Genomic DNA, 21,473 nt, shown 5'->3' on the forward strand with positions numbered 1-21,473 from the left:
ATTTTGTAAAACTCAGCAATTTATCAAATACAATAGAAAATACTGGTACCCAATTATTAAAACTATAGAATACATTCCTCTCCCTTCCATTAAGAATCACATATCATAAATCACAATAATGTTTTAGGGAATATACTTTTTATGTTGAGGGTGCAGTTTAGTTATTTATTAGGAGGTATCTATCATATCAATATATATATAGTTTTAAAGATACCAATAAAAAAATTGGAATGGATGATCTCCAAAGTCTCTTTCAGTTCTAAATCCATGAGCCTAAAACAAAATTTTAAAACCTTAATGACTTGAATAAAACTCTCAAATGGCTACTGTGTGAATCAAATGAGATAATCAACAGAAAAATGTATTGGTTGCATTGGTCCTAGAAAAGAAAAACTTGGAAAAATATGGGAAAAAAAAAAAGGAGGGGGAAGAAGGAATAAGTGTTAAGAATTAAAAGAATGGGACAAGTAGGAGGCATAGGGGATAGAACTTTGACTCTGGAGTTAGGAGGACCTGAGTTCAAATCTGGTCTCAGACATTATCTAGCTGTGCGACTTTGGGCAAGTCCCTTACAATTATTATATAACTACTTTCAATCCAGAGAGCCTGGTAAAATATCATAACACTGCATAAGCAAATCTGATTGAAGGAGGTAGAAGAGGAAACAAAAAAACAAATATTGTTTCCATCTCCTTAAAAAAGTCAATGACCTTACTGAAAATTTAGAAAGTCAATTTTGAAACTATCTGCAAGACTAACCTGGTTTAAAATTAGTATGTAAAAAGTATTTTACTGTGTACATCACACTTATGTTGCAATAGAGATGTGACTGAAGTCTATAATTATTAAAAACTTGAATAAGTAACTTGGTAACAACCACTGTGATTTTTTTTATTTTTCATATAAGTTATCTGTTTTCCACACACAGAAAAAAATGTTTTTAAGATGCAGAATTTGTGGTCCCATCCAAATTTCCATAACTGTTAAGATCCTTTTTATTATCTTGCTTCAGGAGAAAAGAAAATAAAACTCTCCTTCCTCTCTATAAAGAAATAAAAAAAGCCTCTGCATTTGAAATGTTGCATACCCTTTCAGATTACAGCTCTCAGTAAAATTTATTATTTTCTTTAGGGGAAATATTAGGAAATGAATTAAGTAAAAAGTTATTAACAAAATTAATTGTATACTTACAAATTATAAAATTTTAAAATGTTCATTTCAAAGATAAGATTTATACAGAATTAAGATATTAAAATATGAATCAAGAAAAAAGAATAAATTTGAATTGACCAAACTCAACAGAAAAATTTCTTAAAAACTTGTACCTTGTGGTTACTACTTGTTAATTTATGTCTTAGTCAATTTATTAGTCAATGATTTAACTTTGGTTTATCAAAGTGATTGCACAAAAATAAATTTGCCTTTGACATTGGATTGGAACCATTTTCTTCCTAATAGTCACAGGTACCTATCAAATTAGAATGCTCCAAAAATGTAAGAATGGAAACATTCTATTTCTCATCATGGAATACTGAAAAATCTAAATTTAATTTTTAAGGTTTATGTATGTATGTGTACATATATGTGTGTATATACATAGACTCACACAGTTTAAATATTCTTTTTAAATAGTTGTATAAAAACTACCGGTATTTTTATTTGCCAAAACACCAATTCTCAATTATGCAGAAATGGATTATCTGATTTATCCCAGAAACTTATCCTATTTCTTCTCTCAGACATGTATTTTTGCTGTTCCATGGTTTTTTTTTATTTATTCTTTACAAGAAAGTGAACAGTTTAGAAGAATAATTGAACCTGAAGTTGGGTAAAGTCAATCTAACCTCATAAGTTGATTTGGGGAAAACATCTAGTTATATGGGGGGGGGGGGGGGGGGGGTCAATATTACAAATGAGAAAAAAATTAGTTTGATTATACTTCAATAGATATCTCATTGATAGGGGCTCCCTCTCCAACAGAAAGTCCAAACCTTTCATTTAACAGATGAAGAAACTGAAAAATTCACAGGTTAAGCAATTTGCTCTGAATCACTCTAATAGTAAGCAATACATTTGGTATTTGAACCCAGTTCCCAGGTCTTTTGATGCCAAATCAGTTATTTTTCCACAACACCCCATTGGATCTCATAAGTCTGACTTGATTAAAATTAAATTTGTAGGTACTTAATGAATTGGACTTAGTAATATTATCTGTAATGATTCAAGAATATCTAAGAACTTGTTATATTCAAAACTGCTGCACCGATGATCATGTCATAATGGAGAGAATGTTGGCTCCAAGATTAAGAAAATCTAATTAACCTCTTCACCCTAGCACTCACTAGCTTCCAGGGAAAACCACTTAACCTCTCTATTGTTGAGTCACCTCATTTGTAAAAAATGAGAATAAAACTTTACTATTTATCAGTTTGATGCACAGGAAAGAATACTGGCTCTGGAATCAGAGAACTTCACTTAAAATGTCTTACTACCTTGAGACATTGAGCAATAATTTACCTCCATGGCCCTGAGAATCTTCATCTGCAAAATGAATGCATAAACAAGATGGCCTCTTTAAATTCCCTATCAATTCTAAATCTGAGATGCTTTACTAATCTCACAGGATTATTATTTGTGAGGAAAGTATTTTGTAAATCTTAAAGAATTATTTAAGTCAATATTCATACATAAAGGAATAAATTAAGGGAAGCATTATCCATTTCTCATACCTCCTACATTTAATCTATGTTTTCAATTTATCAAATTCTATTTAATGAACATTAAGTTGTTCAGAGACTACTTTTAACTTTGATAGTCTTAAAAAGAATAATCAGTGGACACAATTTTCAAAAATTTTTAGTACTGATTTCATAAATCAACTATGACTGTATCCTGAATTAGAATTAACTTCAGCTCAATTTCCTCAGCTACTAACTAATCTCTTTACCTTACCTTACTCCTATAGTGTGTGCCATCAGCTTCAAAGATGCACAGCTTTAAAGAAGGCCTCTTCTCTTCCTAGTCCTCTATCCTGGTCCAACCCTCTTCCCTCAATCCTATCTTTCAAACCATGGTGGTGATGAGTTAAATCTCTCTTCTAATTCTTACTTGAAAGGTAGTGAAAATTTGCCTTTAGTCACCTTTGATCCTGGGATAAAAAGCAAAAATAGAAACATATCACTAATTTTCTAGCCCTAACAAGTTGACACCATTTAAAAAAAAAAAAAAGGAAAGCAGCAGAGCAATTCTACAGTAGAGGGGAAACAACATTTGGTAGGATTAACGGCAGCTTTCCCTTGAAAGATCACAGTTTATTGAGAAAATCAATTGTTCACTAAGTTGCTTCTCAATAGCATCCAGAAAGAAGTACATAAATGGAGTGTTAGATATGAAAATCAACCAGTCAAAATTTCTGCCAGTATAAACTCCATATTGCTAGTATAAATAAACATGTATAACAATAGCACAACTCGAAGTCTAAGCAATGTAGGGCACTTAATATTTTCTACAAATTATAGTGCTGCTAAAAAAAAAAATTAACAGCAATTTTTAAAACAATCATGACGGTTTATATCATGTATTGATATTTTTTAAAAATACAGTAATACCAATATGTTAAAATTTTCAAATTAATACTTTTGCATCTGTAATTAGATTTGCTCTATATGTATATTCAAGTAAAGTACTGGAATTTGAAATCAGAGAACCCTGGGTTCTAATTCTGACTTAGCTCCTGCAGGCTCTGATCTTGGTGAGGAGTTGGAAATAGCAGTTGCCTCCCAAGAAGGGTGATAAATAACAGCATCTTCCTCAAAAATTTTGAAGATAAAAATGAAAAATACTCTGCAAACCTTAGCTGAATAAAAGTTGAATTGTTTCTATTATTATTTAGAAAATATTGAGCTTTCATTTTACCTAGCAGCAACTCCAAGAAACTTAAGAATTTTACTTATACTCATGAGTAATTACAGTTATTTGTGGTAAGCATTTACTAAAAACAAAATAGCACAAATCTCAGTCAAATTGCATTTAGATATTAATGTTAGCTTTCTCAGCATTTTGCATATGATAACAGTTATATCATTTATATAGATGATAATTGATATCCCTATCTATGTATATTAATCATAAATATTGATTATCATTTGATGGGTGTATCAGTAATTGTATAAATGAATTAAGCAGAAGAAAATTAATCTTTGGTTAATTATATGTTAGCTAATGTTCTAAAAGGTATGAATGATTAATCCACCATGTGTGATTTATCAGCTAGATTTATATTAGTCAACTCCCAGTAATATGCTATAATAAGGTTCATTTGTTGGTACAATAGCCCTCGCCCTGATGAATCACTACCGTCTACTACTCCTTATGCTTTAAACCCACAACTTCCTTGGATTTTTGGACATTATTTATCAAACACCAAGATCTTAGGACTTGTGAAAGGCCTTAAGATTTTGTTGAAAGGATCCTTTGACCTTTGAAAATTCTTTGCTGAGATGACTTGGAATTGATGATGGGTGCAAGGTGTCATGACTTGTGAAAGACCTGTTGACAAAGTGGTTATAACTGATGGACATTTCCCTTAGAAGACCATAAGATATCCCCACTTCTAATCAACCAATCAGTGAACTATATAATGCCTCCTTTTATACTAAAAATAAAAGGTTCTCCCAAATGTACAAAAGTTGCTAGCATTCAAGTGCAGGGGTCCCTCAAAATGAGGAAGTTCTTAGATGCAATTAAGTAGGGTATCCCTAATAAACTGAATATATTCAGAGATCTAAGCTACTTGTTACAGACTGGAATTCTGTGGCCCACACACAGCAATTTTTAAAGTTTCAAAATATTTTACAATTACTATCTTATTGAACTATCCTCTGAATACCATTATTATCACCATTTTATAGCTGAAGAAACTAAGACAGCAGAGCTGTAATGACTTGCCCAGGAGTATCTGAGCCCAGATAAGAACTCAAACGGCCCATGACTGCAGACCCAGCGTGCTGCCCAATGTGTCATGAGCTGTCAGTTTGTCAAAGAATTCCTTAAGGAACAAAATAAGAGCTAGTATCATATAGTGCTTTAATCTTTACAAAACTTCACAAAGATCTCATTTTATCAACATTTTCAAAAAGAAGTTCCCAAATACTACATACCTCATGAGGACTTTCCAAAGGTTTTACTGTTCTGATTCTTGTGATTTTTTATCAAGTTCTGATAAGTGCTTATTCCCTTCTGAAAAGAATGTATGCTTCTTTGGAGAAGGGAATTTCATTTGTATCTGTATATCCTCATCACTTAGCATAGTGCTGGCACATAGGAGGAACTTAATTAATAGTTCTTGATTGACTCAAACTTCTAAAAACTTTAAACTTATTTCACTGGTACTAAACTTGATTCTACAAAATGGCCAGTTTATCTTCTTGTTAATGAAGAAATACTTATCTACAAAACAGAGGAAACTTCACATTACCATGTGCAACACTTTTCTGTTTAGGATTCAAGATCTATGAGCCAATAAGAAGGATATTATTACTGAAAGTATCAAAGAAGAAAACTTTGTATTAAAAGGCCAGATATAGAGCAAGGTTCAAATTATTAGGAATAATGGATCCCCTAAAATTATTCACATTTGCATGGCATACTTCCACTGGGCTAGAATCAATTACCTACCAATATTTCATATAAGTGTAACTTCAAGTAAAGCAAAATTGAATTCATGTGACCACTTTAGAAAACCTAACAATATTAATCAGGGCCCAGCTGTAATAACAACATCATAAATTTTATGAAGCTATTAAAAGTCTCTTCTTGACTCAGACATCATCTTACAAAAAGGACTGCTTTTAATTTTATTCTTAAATTTCACAGGAGTACTTCTTTTGGAATATAAACTGTAAATTCCATGTTAAAGCATTCCAATCCAATTCCAACTCTACTACTATTTGTATCTATTACTTCAGCAAAAAAACCTCTCCAAAATGAGGACAACTATTTCTTTCTTTCCTCTTAGTAATAGGTTGAAAATTATAACAGTTAGCAATTAATCTCAGTTCATAAAAACATAAATAAATCATTGTATTTTGGGAAAAATGAATATATATAACAGGAAATAAAGTATTCCTGAATAAGTCAACTTTAGATATGAAGTTGAAATGAAACAGTCTAAAAGGCATGCAATGTAGTATTTCACAAACAATAACTTGCCAAACTGTGCTGCAAGGTGCTAAAAACAAAAAGGACTTATGTATTCTCGAAATTATATTCAAATACTATTCTAAAAATATATATTTTAAAGATGTATGTTTCAAATTAATAATTAACATGGGCTTTAAAATGGAGGGGGGCAGGAGAGAATAACAGAACTTTTAAAAACTGATTGTTGATATAAATGCTTCAAGAATACTGAGAACAAAGTATTTGAAGTATTTTAAGTAAATTATAAATGACTCTCAAATTCAGGTCCATTCATTGACTGGAGCTTCAAGCAGCAACAATGAAATACAGGAAAGAAATTCTGTAATGAAATCTTGATTTACACCAATGTTCTAAATGCAAATGTAACTGAACATATGCCATATGCTATATTCAATGTCTGAAATAAAAAGACATGAAATATTTTAAGTTGCTTTCAATGAAGTTCAATGCTATTGTACTATTTAATGTTGAACTTTTATACTCAAGAAATCTATAAACTATGAATAAATTTAGGCAAACACAGAGCAAAATATAGAGAACAAGTTCATGATCCTGAGAGAATTCATTGGAAGAAGGGATTAACAAAATTTCTTAGCTAAAAAAAAAAAGAAAAAAAATTTGAGTATTTAATAGACAAGATATCTAATAATGGCCCCTGGATCCTTAAATTTAAGTTCCTGGACCACAGAAGTATGAACGTATATTTTAGAGAAAGCACCATAAACCCTGACAATGGGAGACAGAAATCTCAGCTTTATGTCAAATTTTCAATCATTGTTCAAACAAACTAGTTTTAGAAGGTAGATTGGTATATATAGAAAAGAACACTTAGGAATTCTAGGTTTTTTTTAAAAGCAATTTGGTATAGTGGCAAGTTTCTGGACTTAAAATAAGAAAGAACCATTTGGTATTCCATCTTAGACCATTTGCTATTTCGTGCAAATCATTTAACTTCTTTAAGTGGCAGTTTCCTAATCTGTAAGGAGATAAAGTAGCTGCAGCACAGGGAAGGGAAGGACTACACAAGATATAGAGTTTGTAAAACAAAAAATATACCAAAAAAAAAAAAAAATATATATATATATACATAGGAGAGTTGGATTGTAAGTCAAATGAAAAGTTCCTTGTTCCTTATGGCACAGAGGCAAAACAAAAGTAAGAAATGCATCTTGTTTAATGTCATTTTCAATGATAAAATCATAGCACCTTCTGATACAAAAATATTTGAAAACACCACGGGCTTTTATGTCAAGAACTTTCTTTTTTGAATAGTCAATAGCCATTAGTTGTAGCATCTGCAAAAACAGTTTCCAGAAAACATTTCCACAGATTTGGTACCTTAGATGATTACAAGGCCTGTATTGGAAATAGTAATCTGGAGATGCTGTTGCTTCTAGGACTCAGGTTTACCTGCCTATGCAAATGGTCAGTAATTGAGATTTGTGGTAAGAAAGAAGATGACGCACCTCTTCTCCAAAGTAACTATTCCCCCCAGCCCCCCATAATGAGAGAGCCCAGTCCAGAAGCTATTTTGGTAATTCAGAGGGCATTGCTATTCCCAAGGTTCTTCACTGTATGGTCTCTACTGAGAGGTGACTGGCTCCCTCAGAGTACCATGACACTAACTAAACTAGCTTACCTGTCCTGGTAGGATGATATCTGTATCAATGAAATCATAGCTTCATTCAATCATTAAAGCATATTAGCACACATTAAGTTAGTTATTGTCACTTTAAAGTATTCTTGAGTTCTACAATTCAATTTAACAAATTATAATTTTTAAACTATCATGTGACTTAGCTGCCTGCAGTTTTGAGAACTTTTATCATATGTTGTAATTACACATGAAAAAAAATCACACAAGTATTTTAAGCCTCCCCTCCCAGGGGGAAAAACCCAACAACAATCATCTAAAACCTAGTTGCTTCAAATATTAAAAGTTTTAAAAGTTAAATTATTAAAAGTTTTAAAAGTTAAATTAAGATAAATTACACATGTGCAAATTCCTTTAATCTAGCAATAACACTATATTCTAAAGAGATCATAAAAGGAAAAGGACCCATATGCACAAAAATATTTGTAGCAGCTTTTGTGTGGTGGCAGGGAACTGGAAATTAAAAGAATGCCCATCAGTTGGTATATGAACACAAAAGGCAAATTGTGAGCCTCTAAATGCCAGAATTTCACAGGATCTGACCATGCCTACCCAACATGGGAAGTCAGTCAGTACTAACCTCGCACAGCCACTGCAGCTTGTAGAGGAAACTTAGACAATCCCTTTCCCTAAAAGCAGACCTCAAACTTAAAAAAGAAAGAAAGAAAAGAGCAAAAAAGCAAAAAGAACAGCGACCATAGATAGCTTTTATGGTGAAAGAGAAGAGATTTCAAACCTTGAGGTCACTAAAAGTAGATCATCTCCAGAGGAAGCCCCAAAGGACGATATAAAAATGAATGCTGAAAACTACATTTACATGTAAGTGGAAAAAATAAAATACTACTAAAAAGTTGAAAAACAAACAAAAAGGTATCTTCATTTCCATCATTTTTCAAATGATATTCCATCAGAGAGCATGCTGTTCCACAATACTCAGATTATTTACATCAAATTAAGCAGAAAGACATATGCTTATCACAAAGTGTTCACTGCTGGAGTGGAGTATGCCCAAGTATAGAGTCCAAAAGAAAGAGGGACTCCATATACAAGGTGACATATTTGTGCTATTTGTGGATAACACTGTGTTAATTGCATCAAGTTGCAAAACCTTGCAGATCTTCTAAATAAGAGCCAGAATCTGACAAATAAGTTCATACAAGTCACACCAAAGAAATGAAGAATGCCTGTTTTCCTGATTATAACATACAGTGGAAAGGACAATCTAGAAACCTGAAATCTGGACAAATACACTTGTCCAGTCCAGGGAACTAGATATCCACTTTGTATGGATAATGAATAAAGTAGGGAGGACAGAAAAAGGCAAGGGGGACTTATTTTCATTTGAAGACCTGTATGGTACTTTTAAGGATCCCAAGATTTACTTTCAGACAAAAGCCCATGTTTTTTAAAATGTTAATATTATCTTGCTAATATTCTACTAGTAACAGTCTCCCAAGAACTAAAACTCAAAGGTCACCAAAAGGGCAATGGAGAGGTACAAGTGAGATTTATCAGAGAGCTGTATGAATGGAAATAGATGTGGACTGGTCAGATAGTATGAGGGAAGATAATTAACAGACATCCCTGTTTTCTCCATTGATATTCTTATAAGGCATAAAAAGATACCGCCAAGGTTACTAACATGGAATAGGATCCTTAAGATGCCATGGATAGATTTCAGTATATATATGAAGTTTGATGGGAAAAAAAATTATACCTTTATTTTCACTAATCTCTAAGTGAAATCTGGCATTTCCTTCAAGATTAAAAACACTCTTCTGGGAAGGAATTCATAGCCTTTATCTAGACTGCTAAAGAAGTCTATGATAGGAAAAAAAAAAAAAAGCTAAAATTTTGATTCTAGAGAAAGTCTCTCACAATACTAGTTGGACTTTCTATAGAAAACTTACTTAGGAAAAGACATAGACCAAATGTCCTTGAGGATAAGACCTTCACATTTCCACCTAACAGGGCAAGCGTTGTCAATTCTACTTCCATAAATTCTCTTTCATCCATCCTCTTCTCTCCATTCACTTATCCAGACTAGTTTAGGTCCTCATCACTTCTCATTTATATTAATATTCTGGCCTCCTACTTGATATAACCTGACTCAATTTTCTTCCCTCTCCAATCTATCCTTCACAAAGATGGCAAAATAAATATTCTTAAAGAAAAATCTGATACTCTCACCTTTCCAGCAAAGAATATTTAGTAACTACTCCACCACAGTGATTCTGTGACATTGGCTTTGAAAAAATATATAAATCTCCCTGTTTGACAATTAAAATCCCTACTATCTGACTCAAATCTATCTTTTAAGGCTGATTTTTATCTTACTTCCCTCAAGCACACTCTAGGTCAAACTGGCCTACTTTATGATCACTCATCTCTCCTGAAAGGGCTTTTCCTCATTCACTTCTGCTTTTACCTTTAAGTCTAAGCTCAAACACTACCACCAAGAAACTCATCTCAATTCCTCCAAGTTATTAGTGCTCATGTTTCTTATATGAGCTTCTGTGGTTTTCCACTATAAAAAGGTCCTGGATCACAGGGACTGATTCACTTTTAAAAGTATCCCCAGTGATAGTACCTGACACTTCACAAGTATTGAAAAAGTATTTTTCAAATTGAACTAAACTGCAATGTGTTGTTGAAAGATACAATCACATATACATCCAAAATAAAAACACAATTTCACTAATTTCTGTGACCTATGATCTGTCCTAACAGTCAGAATAAAAGCTTCTTCAAACTATTAACACTATTAAATTTTATCTTTGTGCAGTCTTCAGGCCTACCAGAGTAAAATGATGAACAATACATTAAAAAGGTATATAAAAATTATTTGTTGATTATGATGAACAGATCTGGGATTTGAAAGAAAAAAAAAAAACCACACCACAGATTAGAATAGTAAATTCTATTACTACTAAAGACAGTCCTTTAATTCAAAAAAGATAAAGTCACCCTATGAATCCAATATATAACAATTTTTTTTCTCTTGTCTCATGGTTCTATAAAATCAAGACAAAACAAATAATTTAGTTGAGACAAATGTGATAGATAAATTCAGTTAGTAAACGATGACAGTATTATTGGAGAGGGGAAGGGAAAGGAGAATTAATGATTACATTACTTTGCAAACCCAGAACGCAATGCTTGTTTCTTTGTACATTCAGTCCAGTGTTACTATCTTAAACAACTATTATTCACTAAAACCATAGTGCCATGTAAAGAAAGGTGAAAAATAATTCTTATCTTTATTTAGACTAAAATCAAAGTCCTTCAGTGTTCTAATTTCTTAGAAATCAAATTACATTACAGTGTGTAATCTATCTACGTTACAGTATTTAATCACTGTTGTTACTGTAGTACCTTAAATATGAGAGAAAATGAATGGAAATCCCCTAGAAGTCTATACTTACCCAGTACGAGACTGTCCTACTTTATCACAAATATCCAAGATAAGACCCCAGTCTTCAGCAGTATTCATCTCACTGGTTGCTTTCTCTGTTGGTTTAAAAACAGAATAGAATAAATCTATTACTAGAGAATAAATCTATTACTAGTTAATGTTTTGTAATCAAGTTGTTACAATATATTTTATTAGATGCATAAAGCATCTATTACTACCAAAATGGAATAATCAACACTAGTTTACTTACATTTCATTATTAAGAACTAACTAGAAATCCTTACCTACTGAAATAGTAAAGCTCACAATTTATGGTCAATAATAGTTCTTTGACTCCTTTCAAGTTTCAAATATGGTTAATAACAGCAATAAATAAAAAGTTAAATCAATAAATATTTATTAACTTCTTACTATGTGCGAAATGATTGAGGTGAGGATACACAGAAAGGCTAAAGATAGTTTACCCTCTCAAGGAGCTCACAATTTTATGAGGAGATAACATAAATTCAACTATATAAACTACATAGACAATAAACTAGAGAAAATCAACAGAGGGAAGGGTTTAGCAGTATTATGTACTAAAAAAAGACTCTTATAAAAAGTGGAATTTTCGCTGCGACTTCAAGGAAGCTAGGAATTGGATATGAGAACATTCCAAGTAAAAAGTACAGGTAATATAAAAGCCAAGAATCAGAAGATCAAGTGTTTTGTTGGAGGAACAGAAGGGACACCAGCATCATGAGCTGCAGAATTACATAATTACTTATAAGAAATAAGAAAGTTAAGGCAGAGGGAGTTATGAAGGTGACTGAATACCAAATTGAAGGTTTTAAATTTGATCCAATTAGTGACAGTCACTAGATTTTATTGAGGGCAGGTTATCATGATCAACCAATGGAGAAAAAAATGGGCAAGTATCCCAGTATCTTATGCCAAGATGGACATAACAAAAACAATAATTATTTCTTTCACAGGCTAATTGTACGCTATTTCAGAGTCCAATTCTTTTTGTACAGCAAAACAACAGTTTGGACATGTATGCTTATTTTGTATTTAATTTATATTTTAACATATTTAGCATGTATTGATCATCCTGCCATCTGGGGAAGGGGAGAGGAGGGGTAAAATTGGAACAAAAGGTTTGGCAATTATCAAAGCTGTAAAATTACCCATCCATATAACTTGTAAATAAAAAGCTATTAAAATAAAATAAAGTACTTTGCCAAAAAAAAAAAAAAAAAGAATGTTTGTGGCAGCCCTGTTTGTAGTGGCCAGAAACTGGAAACTGAATGGATGCCCATCAATTGGAGAATGGCTGAATAAATTGTGGTATATGAATATTATGGAATATTATTGCTCTGTAAGAAATGACCAAGAGGATGATTTCAGAAAGGCCTGGAGAGACTTACACGAACTGATGCTGAGTGAAATGAGCAGGACCAGGAGATCATTATATACTTCAACAATACTATATGATGATGAATTCTGATGGATGTGGCCCTCTTCAACAATGAGATGAACCAAATCAGTTCCAATAGAGCAGTAATGAATTGAACAAGCTAGACCCAGAGAAAGAACTCTGGGAGATGACTATGAACCACTACATAGAATTCCCAATCCCTCTATTTTTGTCTGCCTGCATTTTTGACTTCCTTCACAGGCTAATTGTCTACTATTTCAAAGTCCGATTCTTTTTATACAGTAAAATAACTGTATGGACATGTATACATATATTGTATTTGACTTATACTTTAACATATTTAACATGTATTTGTCAACCTGCCATCTGGAGTAGGGGCTGGGGGGAAGGAGGGGAAAAGTTGGAACAAAAGGTTTTGCAACTGTCAATGCTGAAAAATTACCCATGCATATACCTTGTAAATTAAAAGCTATATAATAAAAAAAAGAAAATATTTTAGAAAATTTTAAAAAACCATATTCTCTCTAACATATATGGATGGATATATATATTTATATATATATATATATATATTATATATATAAATATAGAATGATATATATTGATATATATGATATATCTATGATATATGATATATTATTGTGATAGATTATGATAGATTATGCCTTTCACAAATTTCTATAGTCATTGGCTTCTACTTCCTTTCCTCTTAATTCTCAACCTCTTCCAAATCTCATCACTAAACTAGCATTGCTCTCTCTAAAGTTATTCCTGCTCTTCAAACGACCAAATCTAATGGTCTTTTTCTCACTCCTCCTCCTCCTCCTTGACCTCTCAGAAGTATTTGATGTTACTTACCTTCCCTTTTTTCCTGAACACTTTCTCCCGTCAGATTTTTGGGACCTTGCTTTATTGTTTCTTTTCCTACTCATTTGGTCGTTTCTCTCAGTGTCATTTACTAGCTCATAATCCAAGTCATGCCCAACAACACTGTCTACCCACTTTCTCTTGGTTCATCTTCTTTTCCTTTATTCTTTCCTAGGGACTTCAGCAGCTCCCATTGGCTCAATTTTCACTTCTTTGCAAATGACTCAAATCTATACAATCAGTCCTGGCATCCTGAAGTCATTATACATTCACCTGTAAACAGACTTCTTTTCTGAGCTTATCGAAGTAATTAGTTCATTTTTTAAAAGAGTAATTTCTATTCTTTACCTTTGGGGGAAGGAAAGGATCTGCTAAAGATCCTATTCTTCTAAAGTCTTACTCAGATGCCTGATTAGACATGAATCTAGATTTGCAAAGGCTTTTCCAGTGAAATGCAAGCTATGATTGCTAGAAGCAAAAAAAGACCTGATGATGATTTGATGTCTTTTGTCTGAGTCTAATCACATAGGAATATATTGGGGAAAGGGAAGGAAGTATTTATAAGTGCTTTCTTTGTGCTAAGCATTACAGATGCAAGGTAGTCTTATCTCTCTAATACAGGCAGAAAACACACACAGGAATACAGGAGACTTGAATTCCAAACCAGAGAAAAGGACCTGTAGTACAATAAGGACTAGGTCCTTATTGTCAATAATATCAAGGAAATCAATATCAATCAAAGAAAATAAAATAGGTGGTGGCAATAAAACAGATTTTTTTCAGACATCAAAAATAATTTTAACAATTTTTTTAAATTAGAACATGAACTGCTAGATAACGTTCTAATAAACAAGCCTTATATAGAAAAGACAAAAGAAAAAAATGAGGCTGGAATAATATTAAATACTTTTTCAAAATAATTTAAAATGTTTTACAATTATTCATTTTACAGTCAAGATTCTTTTGAAACTAAATAATTTACCCAAGCAAACTGACGTGTACAATTCAAAACCATTTCTAATCTAGTTTTACTGTCTAAAATAGAAGCACTAATGAGGACTGAGAAAAGGCTATTAAAATTTTTGAGGTGGCTAGCTCTCTAGATAGGTAACACACATATGAAAGAGATACCAAAATAGCTCAATGAAAATGAAAAATAAAGTTTAAATTTATTAAGATGCCTAGAATAAGAGTAATGATTTCTTGACTGTCAAATCAACGCCTTCAGTTCCTATCCTCCTTAGATTTCTCTTGTATTTGACACTTCTGGCTTCCTCATTTTAAGTCAATTTAATAAATATTAAGCATTATCTATGTAACTGCACCATGCTTGGCCTTGGGGATACAAAGACAAAAATGAAATAGTCACTGATTTCATGAAACTCATATTCTACTAGAGGAATAATACAGGGATAGAGACAATACAAGATGTGCAGTGAACCAAAGAAATGAGAATTCAGATCATCTGAGGAAATAGAAAGTACTAATAGTTGGCAGGATCAGGAAAGGCTTTAACCTAGCTTTTCCTAGAAGATGATATATTATAAATTTACATTCAGAGTAATCACATCCTATTGTTAGGTAGGAACTTCCTTCTTCATACTCCATTCCCCCTAAATAGAACCTGCCTATCATTTAAGAATAAGTCAAAAGCATTCTCATTATTTCAACCTATGACTTCTCCCTTCTCAAAATTCTTAGAGCACTTTAAGTCTTTTATTATTTTTTTTTAATTAAAAGCTTTTTATTTACAAAACACATGCATGGGTAATTTTTCAACATTGATCCTTCTGTAACAAATTTTTCCTTCCTTCTCCTCCTCCCTCCCCTAGTAGTTAAATATGTTACATATGTTAGTAGTAACACTGCTGGATCAAAGGGTATATATGCACAATTTGATAACTTTTTGAGCACAGTTCCAAATGAGCACTTTAAGTCTTTCTTTACTAACACTTTACAACTTATAAATAAAACAATTTTTCTTGTTAGCATTATCTCCTCAACTAGATTATAGCAAACTTCTTTCACTTGAACACATTAGCCTGTACATCATAAAGCTTATAAGAAGCACTCCTAAGTACTTCCATATAAATGTGTGTATGTGTATAAATACATATAAATAATACACCAAATAAAATGTATTAAATCTCATGGCTTATACCTTCATTCTATCCTTCCATCACCATCATTTTTCCAGAACACAAGACCTGACTTCATTTTAGTTCCTCCTTCAATCTCAACATTAGCCATGTAACTCTCTACTATCCTGTGCTCTCAAATCTCTCACCTTCTAGTCCTAATAATCCTCTTCTTTTGCTGAACCCCAGAGAACTGGTTTATTCCCATCCTGTGCCTTCCTCAGCTCCAACTCACAATCATATTTACTAGTTACATTACAAATTCTTATTTTTCAACCCCACTGAGCAAGGAATTTGCTCCCTAACTTATTTCCTTTCCTCCCTTTTCCCTCTCCCTGTCTTCCTTCCCACCTCTTCCTCCTCCTGTCTCATTTTCAATATGGATTTTTAAAAAAGATGTATAGTTATCAGTAACATAACAATGCACTTTTTTTTAGTCCCAGTCTCTCTTCTAAGCTTCAATTCCAGATCATCAATTGGATAGACATTTCAAACTGTATTTCCTGAAGACATCTTAAACTGATCATATAAAAAGGTGAACTCATCTTTCCCCCAAACCCTGCCTAGTGTATATTTCTTTCAAAGGCATCATCATATCCCATGTTTGCAAACTCAGCATTATCTTCAACTTGTAACTATTCCTCACTCTACATATTCAATCAATTGCCAAATCTTTCCTTTTCTACTTTTATAACATCTCTCCAATGCAAATCCTCTCTAGTCCTAAAGCCACCACCTTAATTTAGGCCTACTGAATAAAGACCTCAAATCTCTTCACTTCAACCCATCCTATGTATTGCTGCCAAAGATTCTTTAAGTGATTACCCTATTCAATCACCAACAACAGCTTTTCAATTCTCTATATAATAAAATATAAACTCCTCTGTTTTGCTTTTCCCAACTATCTTCCTAGCCTCCATATTTCCTCTCTAAAATTGCAATCCAGCCAAACTGGACTCACACCCCAAACTCTATACTCTCTCTCCATATCTTTGATCTGGCTGTCCACAAACCTATATATTCCCTTCTCAGTTCTGCCTGTGAGTCCCTCTCGTTCCTAAGAAACAGGTCAAGCACCCTCTTCAACATGAAGTCTTGCCTGATCCCCAAACTCCCAAACTATCATATACTGTATTTAACTATCGTGATAGTAACTAACCTGGTTCCACATTTCTGTTTTACATGCACTCCGAAATACAGCCACACTAGTTTGCTTGCTATTCATTCACATGACATATCATCTCTGCTTTCTCCTCAAATCTCAGAGAATTTGTATCTTCTTCAAAGCTCAGTTCAAACGCTACATAAGTTCAAAACCATTTCTACAATTGTTATTGTCCTCTCCCCAAAAAAGTTGTAAACACATGTTTTCAGTTTTCCAAATGCCTATTGTTTCTCCCCAATAAGCTCCCAAAAGGGAAGGATTGTTTATTTTTTTTTTTAATCCCCAGTGCCTCTGACATGGTAGGCATTCAATAAACATTTGTTAAATTGAATACAATTTTCTTTTTTGAAAGAGAAAGGGGTAAGCAGACAGTCCTGTGACCAAAAACAAAATTCTTTCTTGATTTCATCAGTACAGGGAACTCTCAGAAAATCCCCACTAAGATTATCTAAAAAAACAAAGACAATGTTTCACAATCTAGAGTTTTAAATGAGTTGCCTGGTTACAAGAATGATCAAGTGACTTGCTACTTACTGATCACTCAGCTAGTATATGCCAAGAGGCAGTATCTGAACCCAATTCTCTGTCCTATAGATTGGTCCTCTAAATATTATTCTAAACTGACTCTTTGGAATATATACTATTGCTGGTTTAATTTCTTTACCAACAGAAAACAAAATACTGATTTCTTGGTAAATCCCCTAAAATACTCTTATTACAAACCAGAGTATTTTGTAATATGATAACACTTGAGTCCATCTTTATAATGGGATGATCTCATCATCTTCCCTATTTTCTATTCTTATACTTTGTGAATAAATACTAGGGAAAGTATAATAAAATGCCAATGCAGCTTTAGAATATAAACCTTCATTCATTCTCTGATTCAGTTCTTACCTAGCCTTAATCATTGATTGGGCAATAATGCTTTAGTCAAACTGAGACTTAGCTGAAAAAGGTCCAGGTCTCTCACTGCATCTAAGGTCATCTCTAGTCATCTTGATCTTTTTCTTGTCATTGGACTCAGAAGACTCTGGAGAAAAAAATGAGGCTGGTGACTTTGTATTTGCAAGTCATGACATCACCTTCTTGATATTATGGTCCTTTTTCCAAAAGGAAGAGGCAAACAGCAACTTGGGGAGCAAGAACTTTAAGTATATTCTATAAAGCTTTAATTTAGTGTTCAATTAACAATAAGCCTCTTCTTTGAAATAAGTCCTATTTCAATATATATTTCAAAGCATTTCTCAGAAAATGTTACTTTTCCTCAAAAGCTAAAGCTAAAACGATTGCTTCTTGAAAGTGAATTTCACAAAATACATTCCAAATTTTTTTTTTAAGTATTTTCAATTTATGAAAAAATCTCAAAGCATACACAGCATATCATAGTAAAAAGTGTTGGATATGGAGTAAGAAGACCAAGGCTCAGAAACCCACTTTGCCACTTTCTATTTGTATGATTTTGGAAAGACTCTTAACTTCCCTAGATCTCAGGTACATATTGGTAGAACAAAGAGATTGGATGCAGGGGTCAGCAAACAACCTGAGGACAGCCAAATTAATTTTTTTAAACCCATTTAAACATGTAAAAAACCAATCTTAAGTGCTGACAGAGTGCCATGGTTCCATCTGCATGATCTCTGATGTCAGGATTTCTTCCAGCATTTAAATCTATGGATATCAATTCTAACATATAAATCCTTGGAGTCAGGGAGACTGTCAAATGCCTCTAACACATATGTGCTATGTGTGTGACCAAGATCAAGTCACCAAATGTCTCAGTTCTCCATGAGGCGTTGTCCCACTGGAGAGAGTTTAATTTCACTAAATCCCTACACAGATGAAATAAAGAGATGGTGGACTCTTGACAGTTAAGAACAGGAGGTTTTATTATCTACTAGGCTATATTGTAGTAATGACCTAGCACTTACCTGACAAACTTTTATTATAAAATATAAGACAGAACTGTATCTCACACTTATATTGCCTAGAATAGTACTATACAAAGGAGAAATATTAAAATAATACTCCCTAACTGACCACAGTTTGTGGTATAATAGAATTATTTACTAATTCTGAGTCAAATAACCTGATTCTCTACTTAGACAGGCTTTCTGCCTCTAGGATCTTTTTTGGATTACTTAACTTTTGTTGATCAATCTCTCCTTTTGATCCTCTCTTCTCTCTAGGTTTTTCGTAATACTACTCCCTCCTGGTTTTCCTCTGCTATCTGAAAACTCCTCTTCATTCTCTCCTGGATCTTCATTCATTCATATCCTGCCTGCTAAGTCCAGATTTTCAACAGGCCCTCTTCTCTTCTTCCTCTATTCTATTTCACTTGATGATCTTATCAGCTCCCATGGATTCAATTATTATCTCCATGCTGATGATTTTAAATCTACTTATCTAGCCCTAATCTCCCTGCTGATCTCCAGTCTCACATTTCCAACTGTCTGTTAGACATTTCCAACTGGGTTGTTCAGTGGACATCTTAAATTCAACACGTCCAAAACGGAACCTATTATCTTTTCCTTCAACCTCACCAGCCCCTCTTTCTAACTTCCCTGTTATTACTGAAAGGAACATCCTTTCATTCTCCTAGGTCTACAAGAGACCTTGGTATCATTCCTGACTCTTTAACTGTCTTTCAGATCTTATCTACACCTCCTCCCCTCCCCCCAATCCAATCCATGGCCAAAGCCTGTCTGTTTTACCTTCTAAAGATCTTTCCAACAGGTCTCCTTCTTTCCTCCAATACTGCTACTACTCTGGAGTAGGCCTTCATCACTTCCCACCTGACTACTGCAACAGCCTACTAGATGATCTCCCAGCCAAAAGTCTCTCTCCAAGGCAATCCTCCATTCACCTGTTATAATGGTTTTTCCTAAGAACAGACCTGATCGTGACAATTCCACTACTCAATGAATTTTTGGCACACATCCCTTCTCTCCTTCTGATGTGGACAATGGAGAGCTTCACCCAAATCTTGGAGATAAGGAGAGACAGACATTTCCCACCCCATCCCCCCACTTCTTTGCTTTTCAGTTTCTTTTTAGGTGTTGTCTTCACTCGTTAGAGAGAAGGGACTGGTGTTTTTATTCCTTTATTTCCCCAGAGTTTTAGCACAGTGCCAAGACCAAAATAAATGTCATTTGACAAACTGGATAACCTCTTCAAAGGCAAGACACTTTTCACCAAAGGTCACTACTGATAACTGAAAATTTAAGCCCGTAGCTAACAATGTAGGTCTTCAGTCATGTAACTTTTTCATACCTATAGTTCTCAGAGTCCCCTAGATAATATTAAACATCATCAAGTAGCTGCTTAAAATCAGGATGAGTAGAAAATTAGTTCAAAATTTAAAACTGAACCCTCCTTATTTGAAGTTATAAGGAATTTAATAAAATTCAACACCTAGAATCTACAGAGGTACAGAGGTATAACATCAAAGTCCTTTATAAAATAACTGTATTTTATAGTTTCATCAAAGAATCACAATCCTCTTCCTTACATCTAACTTTTTGTATTACAATATCCAACTCTATCTTATAGGGTTGCTGTCATTGTATTAGCATCATTTCTGTTCCCTCACAGAGAAATTATGTGCAAAGTGTAGTTATCAAAGGCATTCCCAAATCAGACTATAAACTCTCTTCCAGAGAACTAGCAGAACTGTTAGCAACAATGAAACATCATGCACACAATAACACAAAAATGAGCATGTTTCAGACTCCCCAACATAAAGATCTTCTCCACTGATCTATCAAAGGTACAAAACTTCCAAGGTCTGGCTTCTACCCCCAAACTACTACCCATCTGCCCTTATTTCTGCTATCATCTGTTCCAAAGTCCCTCTATCATATTTGGGCTAAGTGGTTAAAAAAAAGCAATAAATTAACTGACATTTAGAAGGCATTTATTCAAGCTTACTTGGTCTCACAATGTCACTGATGTTCAATAAAATTCCAGCGGCCTCCAAGAAGAGATAGCATATAAAAATCTTCCCATTGGCTTTTACAGCTCTTCATAAACCAAGCTCCTCCTACCTTCCCAATCTTCTTACACCTCAATCTTCTACAATCCAGTGACTCAGGCTTCCTGGCTGTTCCTAAAACAATGCTGAGTTTGAATCTTTCTTTAGACACTCCTTAGCTATGTGACCACTGACAAGCCTGTCTCTGCGCCTCAGTTTTGTCATCTGTGGAATGGGGGTAGTAATAGCCCCTACCTTGCTTAAGGTTGTCACAAAGACAAAATGAAATAAGGTCCTTAATAAGTTTTGTACACTTTAGAAGGTCCTATAAAGGCTACATGATATTATCTCCAGAAACCCTGCATTTTCACAGGCTGGCTCCCCATGCCAAGGAATGAATGCTCTAGTCCTCTTTTTTGGCTTCTGCCTTCCCTGAAGCTCCAATTAAAATTCCACTTTCTGCAAGAAGCTTTTCCTTAATGTTAATTCTTTCCCAATAAGAGTATCCGTATTTGACAGATAAGGAAATAGGCTAAGGTAAGTAATTAACCATGGTCAAACACAAAGTGATTGAGACAGAATGCAATCTACATACCAACAACTATGTGCCAGGCATGGTGCTAAAAGCACTGGGTATACA

At 33.6% G+C, this 21,473-nt stretch overlaps 1 protein-coding gene across 2 annotated transcripts in view; it reads right to left on the reverse strand.

The window, feature by feature from the left end:
- STAM (signal transducing adaptor molecule) overlaps nt 1-21,473 on the reverse strand; it is a 52,261-nt gene that overhangs the window by 29,579 nt on the left and 1,209 nt on the right. Inside the window, exons 1-2 of one of the 2 annotated variants that reach the window (XM_031939905.1) lie at nt 11,281-11,365; nt 2,953-3,148 (exon numbers count right to left, since the gene is read on the reverse strand). In XM_031939905.1, the coding sequence (XP_031795765.1) occupies nt 2,953-2,975 (23 nt within the window). In that variant the 5' untranslated portion in view covers nt 2,976-3,148; nt 11,281-11,365. Of the gene's footprint in view, nt 1-2,952; nt 3,149-11,280; nt 11,366-21,473 lie in introns of those variants that run through there. The other variant, XM_031939904.1, reaches the window with a different exon arrangement.

This window comes from Sarcophilus harrisii, chromosome 5 (genome assembly GCF_902635505.1).
Source record: "Sarcophilus harrisii chromosome 5, mSarHar1.11, whole genome shotgun sequence".
In the NCBI taxonomy this organism is placed as follows: domain Eukaryota; kingdom Metazoa; phylum Chordata; class Mammalia; order Dasyuromorphia; family Dasyuridae; genus Sarcophilus; species Sarcophilus harrisii.